The following is an 8732-nucleotide window of genomic DNA, read 5'->3' on the forward strand; positions in this document are numbered from 1 at the left end:
AAGTGGATAGAGAGAAATACTTTTAACTGATGGTATATGGGGGGGATTATAATCAATGTAATGAAACAAGTTATATGAATTGTTGAATGTGAAACTGATCATGTGCCCTGTAAACTTTCACTCAATCCACAATAAAAATCTTAAATTAAAAAAAAAGACAAAAAAAACCTGGTCCTATTATACATTCACTGTCATTAATCTTCCCTCCACTTCTCCCAGGCAATAGAAATGTTTTCATTTTATTTTAATGGATGAAGCAAGCATGAGTTCATTAAAATAAGAACATTCTTTTTATTGTAAACATATGTGTAAGGAAAAGATCTAAAGACCTTCTTAAGTATTCAAAGAATCGCCTCAAGTGGAGGAATTTGGGGTGGTTTTTTACTGTATTTTTGCTTCTTATTGTACAGTTTTGCTGTGGTTAAGTGCTGTCAAGTTACTCTCTACTCATAGTGACCCTGTATAGAGTTGTTGTTGCTAGGTGCCATCGAGTTGGTACCAAGCCATAGCAACAGCAGTACGAAACACTGCCTGATCCTGGACCAACCTCACTACTGTTGCCACGCTTGAGTCCATCAATGCTGCCACTTGGCCAATCCATCTCGTTGGGGGTCTTCCTCTTTTCCTCTTACCCTCCATCCTACCAAACATGATATCCTTCTCCAGCAACTGCTCCCTCCTGACAATATACCCAAAGTATGAGAGACGAAGTTTGGCCATCTTGGCCTCCAAGGAGCACTTTGGCTACACTTCTTCCACAATGGATCTATTGGTTGTTTTGGCAGCCAATGGCACTTTCCATATTTTCCTCCAACACCATAACTCAAAGGCATCAATTCTTCTACGGTCTTCCTTATTCATTGTCCAGCTTTCACATGCATATGAAGTTACTGAAAACAGCAAGGCTTGGGTCAGGCGTACCTTAGTCCTCAAGCTGACATCTTTGCCCTTCAACACTTTAAAAAGGTCTTGTGCAGCAGATTTACCTAATGCAATATGTCGTTTGATCTCTTAACTGCTGCTTTCATGAGTGTTGATAGTTGATCCAAGAAGAATGAAGTCCTTGACAACTTCAATCTTTTCTCCTCTCCATTGATAAGAATGTTGTTTACTGGTCCAGTAAACAACATTTACTGGATTTCTGTTTTCTTTACATTGAGATGTAATCCATACTGAAGGCTGTGTTCTTTGATCTTCATCAGTAAATGTTTTATGTCCTCTTCACTTTCAGCAAGCAAGGTTGTATCATCTGCATATTGCAGGTTGTTAATGAGTCTTCCTCCAATCCTAATGCCACGTTTTTCTTCATAGAACCCAGCTTCTTGGATTATTTTCTCAGCATACAGGTTGAATAAGTATGGTGAAAGAATACATCCTTGTCGCACACCTTTCTTAATTTTAAAACATCTTGATTGTATCCTGTATAGAGTTGGAATGTATATTTTAAATAATGATAATCAATGAGTTTCTTGTACAATGAGTATGTCTGGCATAATGTTTTCCTTTCAAAAGGACTCCTTTGACTCCTGGGTCTCAAAATCTTCTCTAGCTATGACTTTGGGGGCAATGTGAATTTCTTTTTCACTCAATAGTCTCTGCACCTTATCCCCATAGGGCCTTTAAGAATGCTTTCATATACTGTGCAAAAATAGAAAGTCTGATTTTCCTTTTCTTTTGCCACATTAAGGTTAGCTTACTTCAAGGAATTTGCTAATTGTCTGAAATTTGGGAACTTAGCCAAAAAATCCATGAACACCGCTTAAGAAATTGAGTGTTTTGTTTTAAACTCTATAAAAGGAGTAACCTAGATATAAATCAAAAGTAGTGCCCTTTCCCATAAAAATCTTCCCTAGTGGTGAAGAGTACCTGAGAGAATGCACTGGAATTGTGCACAGTTTAAAGTGCACATTGTGTATCAGGAGCCATAATTGACTAAATCACTCCCCCTCCATATCTTTTTTCTTTTATGTTCAGTCATTCATATACAATTGTAAAACTCATTTGTACTGGGTTTACATCAATGGCACCTGAAAGTGGTAACCAGTTGTTGATGGGTCTGTTACAGATAGCTCCAGTTGAAACACCATATGGAAAAGGTGAGAATAGTGATTATTATGGGGCCTTCAGAGGCTCAGTTCAAGGGATGAGCTCTAGAGGGTTCAGCCACAGTTACAGATGGATAGATGTGGAGAGTGAATGACTTCTACTCAAGAATTTCATCACCTGACTTATCCCTTAAATAGGTGTAATACCTAGAAGAAAGAATCTGAATGGAAATTCAGATGACTAAGAGCAGCATACAAACAGCCATTAAAGTATTTTTCAAAAGACCCCAAAGCCTCTAATTCTGTGGTTCCTTAGAGGATTTTCTGGATTTACCTGTCTTCTGAAAGAGAATTTACTCAATGGTCCATTATAGGTTAAGTGTGTCCATAAGACTTTCATGTTCTCAATATAAACAATACTGATAGGATATGTTCTCATCTGTAGGCTCAGGGAAGAATTTATGGAAACTTTAAAGCAAACTTGGTCAGTAAGATGTGAAACTTGAAGGTCCTATAAGAGTGTCATCCTTTGCTGCTGGCAGTTATTGGACAAGGATGCACACGGCAAGTACTTCAGCAAAACCTGTGCAGTGGTATGAAAGAGAAAGCACTGATAAGTACTTACAAATTCCAGGTCCCTGAATTTTACCTAATTCATAAAAATCAGGATCATCTTGGCCAAGGGTTGTAAGATTACCTTTTGTTCCTTGCAAGGGTCTATGCCAGCTATACTGAAAATAATAGTAATACCTGTCTTTGAGACCAATTGTGTAAGAGGGCATTCCCTGCTTGTAAGAGGCATTAAACACTCTGTTGATACAACTTTATCTTTTCATTTTTATTGCACAAACACAAAATTATGAAAATTAGAAAATATCACCCACACTTGTACCTCTCTAAGTGAACAAAGCAAACTAATTCTAATTTTAAACACATAAAATGTTTAAGTCATTTTGAAAGCTACTTACAATTTCTGGGCTTGAATCTGCTTCTACAATTCACTCATTGTATAACTTTGGGAAAGTTAATTTCTTTGGATGAGCCTTGATTTTAATTATCTTGAGATATGGACAGTATGAACAAGCTTGTAGATTACATGCTTAGGAAATAGCAGCTTAAAAAAATTTCCACTTAACATGATTTGTATTTATCTTTTCCAGGTGAATGAGCTCCAGAGTTTGTCAAGTCCAGAAATTTTTGTCCCTTGTGACCAGACACCTGATGGAATGATCGAGTGGTTGTCAAAATAACTGGTCACTTCTATGCATCCCAGATAAGTGGCCTCTTAAGCAATGTGATAACCCAGGTTTTTGCTTTCTACTCCTCCAACAGGAAACAACTCTCCTGGGTGTCCAGCCCTCAAATAAAGGTTGTATGGTGCTTACTACTTACTTTTTGTTCCCATTTTAGAAAATGATTTCAGAGAGTCTACCAGCAAAGTGATGAGTATGTAGCCTTAATCTTCAAGTGAATTTCTATTTGTGGTTATTAAAATTTGGGAGTAACATAACTTTTAGTAAATTCTGATCAAGTTAAAATCGTCAAATCTATGACCCTTTGCAAGATAAAAATCTTGCCCAGAGAAAAATCCAGAAAATTCTGATTCAGGTAAAGCAACACCAACAGTGGAAAGCTCTTCAAAGTGGACCACCTTAGTTAAGAAGGAAATAAAAGCTCAGGAAATATCCCACCACAGAGTAAGTGGTACCAAACCAAAGGCAGATGGCTTAACAACAGATAGGTGCTGAAACCCTATCCAGATTCACATGCACAAGTGTTTACATAGCTCATCATTTCTTTGAGGACCAGACAACTTTGGAACTCCAGTCTCTGTGAAAATGTATACTTTATGCTCTCTAAAATGTACACTGTCATTAACCTTGACCGCTGCCTTAATGCTGTTTAATCTTTTACTTTTATACTGTTTAACATTTTACTTTTACATTCTCTCCATGGATTAATGTAAACCTTCTCGACTTTCCTAAACCTCAATCAACCCATCTTCCTCATCATTCTTAGCAAATAATCTCACATACAATTTTTCTTTTTTTTTTGGAAAATTAGAAACCACCTCCACTTACTGTCAAAGTCATAAACATAAATTTCTATTTCTACCCATAACTTCCTCCATACTCCCATTCCCCCCATCATTTAACAAATATGTAAGTAAGTACCTTTTCTGGGTCAGACACTGCTCTGGGCTGTGGCAATGTAGTAGTGAACAAAACAGATAAAGTTTACACCTTATAGAGCTTATATTCTAGTGATGGTATTAAAAATATATATAGTAGTAGCAAATGAATATGAAGTATGTTAGATGGTGCTACGGAGCCAACTACAGAAATGTAAGATGCATAGGAAATTCCGTTTCATATAGCATGCTCATGGAAGCCCACAATGACAAGATAACATTTAAACAGAGACATGAAGACATTAAGGGATCTGTAGCAACTGTATTCTAGGTTTACAGGAAATAGCAAGTTTCAAAGCCTCAGAAGTAGAAACATGCTCAACATGTTGACAGAACAACAAAGAAGCCAACATGACTACATCAGCTAAAGAGGGAAAAGTAAATCAGAGAGGTGGTTTGGGGGCCAGGCCACGTGGAGTCTTTTAAACCACAGCACAGTAGGGAATTAGGGTTTCATTCTGAGTGGGCTCAGATACCACTGGACAGTTCTCAGCAGGAGAATGTGATCTGCCTTGTGTTTTGAAAGAATCACTATAGCTGTTGAGGTCAAAAGACACAGAAGAGGGCAAGGAAAACAGTGAGGAAACCTGTTAGTTGTCTGCTGCAACTATACAGTGGGGGAGCATGAGCTCACACTGTGGCCCTATTCTGAGGTGACAGTCCTTAGAATTTGCTGATTGGTTGGATGTGGGGTATGAAAACAAAAGACTAGTCAAGCATGTCTCCAGGGTTTTGGGCTGGAACAAGTGCATGATTGGGGTTGTCATTATTGAGATGGGGAAAACTATAGGAACAGAAGGATTGGGGGAGTTGCTGGAAAAATCAGAAGTTTATTTTCAGACATGTTAAATTTGAAATGTCTAATAGATGTCAAATTGATATCTGGAAATGAGTCTGACATTTATGAGAGAGGACCATGCTAAAAATATTGATTTGTGATCCAGAGCAATGTGATAATACATAAAATGATACAGCTGGCTGAGATCAACAATGTAGATACATAAGAGAAGAGGTACCGAGATTGAGTGCTAGGACAATTACATGCTTGAGAAGTTCTGGAGATGATAAGGAATCAACAAAGGAGACCAAGAAGGAGCTATCTGCATGGATTTTGTTAAAAAAAGGAAGAATTTAGATGAGAAAGGAAATAGGAGCATGCTAGAAAAAAAAAGGAGTGGTGTACATAAGAAACGACATCTAGTTAAGAATAATTAGACTATTCAGTGGTAAGTCAGAAATTTAGACAAGGATCATAATTGCCAAACTAGAGAGACTTGCCTTTATCCTGTTGCATATGTGGAGTCACTGGATAGAAACAAGCAGGAGAGTGAAATTGCTAAATTTCGTTTTAGATGGCGTCTTCTAGTTTCAGGGAGGAGGATTCATTTTGGGGAATTATATAAGAGAAGGAAAGGAAGACTGGACACAGAAGGCCCTACATGAATGACAACTAGAAAGAACGTCTCCAACAAGAGAGGTCACTGAAGGCCTGATTTAGACAAATGATGAAAAGAAAGGTTAGGTCTAAGAAAGAAAAATTAGGAAATGAATCACCAGTCAGGCATGAATGTTGGGGGAGGTATGAGGAAAGAAAGAATTCAAGCATGGCTGCCAAACTTCGGCTTGAATGATGAGGTGGAGTGGATGTCAGTGATACTACTTGGAATAGGAAAAACAGATGAGTCAGAGTTTGGGGAAAAGGAAGATGACGATTTCAATTTGAGATGTGTTGCATTTGCGGTGGCATGGAATGATCAGAAAGGTATGTTTATAAAGTAGCTGCAGATATTGTGAAGTTCTGCAGCGTTCTGATCTAAAAATAGACTTAGGAGTTAGAAGTCTTAGTTAAACCACAGAGTGGATAAAATCACTGATGGTAGAATTCAGCAATTTCCTTCAAACCTACAACTAATAATGCCAGGATAGAGGTGAGAGAGATGATAGAAAAGAAGCAGATAGGCCTTGAGGGAGGAAAGGAAAAGAAGCAGAGGGAAGAAGGAAAAAAAGCTGTTATCTTAAGCATTCTAGGCCAAGCATGCCATTAATTCTGAGCAAATATTTTTATTTTAATATCCTTTCCCTGCTCATATAGCATATTTATTGATCTTTTTGAACATAGGTGCATTTCAAATGATGATTTTAGGAAACAATTTACAGTGTTGCCTAGAGCTTTTATTATTATTTTAAACTTATCTTACTGAATGTACACCATTAATACTAAGCAAAATTTAATGCTATTAAATAAACATTTCTCGGATTGTTGTTGTTAAGTGCTGTCAAGTCAGTTTCAACTCATAACGACCCTGTGTACAGGGTTTCCAAGGAGCAGTTGGTAGGTTTGAACTGCTGACCTTATGGTTAGCAGTCCAGTGCTTATTCTCTGGCACCACACCAGGACTCCACATACTGGATTAAGTGCCAAGAATTAAAAAATGAATAAGACATAGTCCTTTGCTCCTAGAACAATTAACCAAGATAAGAGACCCAGAAATAGTTACCCAGAATGATTTTTACAAAACGAAAATCTAACCATGGCAGTCTTTAGATTAATACCTTCTCCAGCAGAGACTACTAGTTGCCCACCAATATTCATTCTTCCCTTCTATCATGGGTAACATGGCCATCAAGAATGAAGATTTCTATTCACGGAGATGTATCAACATAACTAAGTTCTAAATGTAAGTGGAAATGTCATCAGTAACTTTCAAATGTGCCCTTAAAGAGAAAGACATTTATGTCTTCTCTTACCTATCTTCTTTATTCTGCTAGCTGGAATGTAGTCAGGATGGCTTGAACTAGAGTCACCATTTTAGGCTACGAGTTATTCCAGATGTCTGAAGAAGTAATTTTGATGGCTTTTTATTAATGTGAAGGTACCGTCGAGTTTGTGCTCAGCTGTTTTCCAGAAAATTGGTGGTTCTAGCCTACCCAGTAGAACAATGGCCTGAGAATCTGCTTCTGTAGTATTCTGTAACACATGGGGTTTGGGGTTATTACTGTTGTAAAATTACTTAGAAATGAATATTACACGTGGCAAAGCAACAAAACGGAAGTCTGAGTACCTGGCAGCTGTAGGCTATTTACAGCTTTTTGAATGTAGAGAAGATTAGTTAAGCCATGATTTTGTTGCTGTTTCTAATGCCTGACAGTTAACAAATACATCTTTGGTGTTGTTAGAGATGTCAAGTCAATTTCAACTTATGGTGTGTGTAGAACAGAACAACTCCATAGGTTTTCCAAGGCTCTGATCTTTCAGAAGCAGACTGTCTGGCCTGTCTTCCAAAGCACTTTTGTGGGGGTTCAAAAGTCAACCTTTCAGCTAGTAGATAGACACTTAACCATTTGCACTACCCAGAGATGGTATAATGCATCTTTAATGTGACATTTATAATAGAAGTATACCAACCTTCCAGTTCTATCTATCCACATATATATTTTTTTGTCTTTTCATCCATCCAACCATCCTGATGTCTGACTTTAAAGAACTCATAATGGGTTAAATACTAAAAATGTAATATTCCTCTGGTGTAAAAATACTCTTGATCGAGTCAAAAATCAAATATCTATTAACAGACTCATTAATTTAAAAAAAAATAAAATTCAAAGAATTGCCAACTTCAGTAAATTTACAATAGTGATAACCTCAAACACCATGAGTTACAGAATCAGACAGATTTTCAGGCCATTGTTCCACTGGGTAGACTAGAACCACTCACCTTCTTGAAAACAGCTGAATACAAACTATTTTCACCTTCACATGAATAAACAGACACAAAAATCATTTTTCAGACATCACTATTACCAATTTCCATCTTTATTATTTTCAACTTTGCTAGTACTTTAATTGATAATTTCCAATTATAAATAATTTAATTTATAATTTCCAACTTTGCTAGTACTTTAATTTCTTTTTTGTTTTAATTTTTAAAATTGTGAACTGAGTGATTGCTTACATGGGACAACACTGGCTTTACAACATTGTTTCATTGCAATAATCACCCATCTCCTCCATGCATCATCATTCAACAGTATTTGCTTCCATTCCATCTGTTTTTGTTTTTTGTTTTTGTTTTTTTTTTTTGAGAGGGTAGAGTGGGAGGATGTACACAAAAAACACTCAGGAGACTGGCTTACAAGCTTTCAAGAGGGAGTCTAGGGGGAAGGGGGAAGGTAGAATCTCCACTGAGTGGTTTCCAACTTGTCTGGATGGGGCTGGTGAAAGAAAATGGGGATAAGACTCTTGTGGTTCAATAGTGAATAATTGCTATCAGGACTGATTGTGAGTGTTGCAAATGTAAAGGTAGATGTTTTGTAACAAAAGGAAGGGAGTGGTTGATCTTGTAGTTCAGGAGTGGAGAACCCTGGGACCATCAAAGGAGAAGAGCAGAGTGCAAGACCCTACCAAGAGAAGCAGTGACACCAGAGATGAAAGCAGAGACGATGACGTGGAGAGATGGGCTCAGGAGGGAGAGGGGCAGTGCACTGACAGCCAGGGG

The 8732-nt window shown here is 37.5% G+C and overlaps 1 protein-coding gene across 1 annotated transcript in view; it reads right to left on the reverse strand.

The window, feature by feature from the left end:
• The window catches only part of ZDHHC2 (zinc finger, DHHC-type containing 2), a 122745-nt gene that overhangs the window by 70247 nt on the left and 43766 nt on the right, over positions 1-8732 (reverse strand). Inside the window, exon 3 of the mRNA XM_006834518.1 lies at positions 7953-7987. Within this exon, the coding sequence (XP_006834581.1) occupies positions 7953-7987 (35 nt within the window). The remainder of the gene's footprint in view (positions 1-7952; positions 7988-8732) is intronic.

This window comes from Chrysochloris asiatica, unplaced genomic scaffold (genome assembly GCF_000296735.1).
Source record: "Chrysochloris asiatica unplaced genomic scaffold, ChrAsi1.0 scaffold00011, whole genome shotgun sequence".
Lineage (NCBI taxonomy): Eukaryota > Metazoa > Chordata > Mammalia > Afrosoricida > Chrysochloridae > Chrysochloris > Chrysochloris asiatica.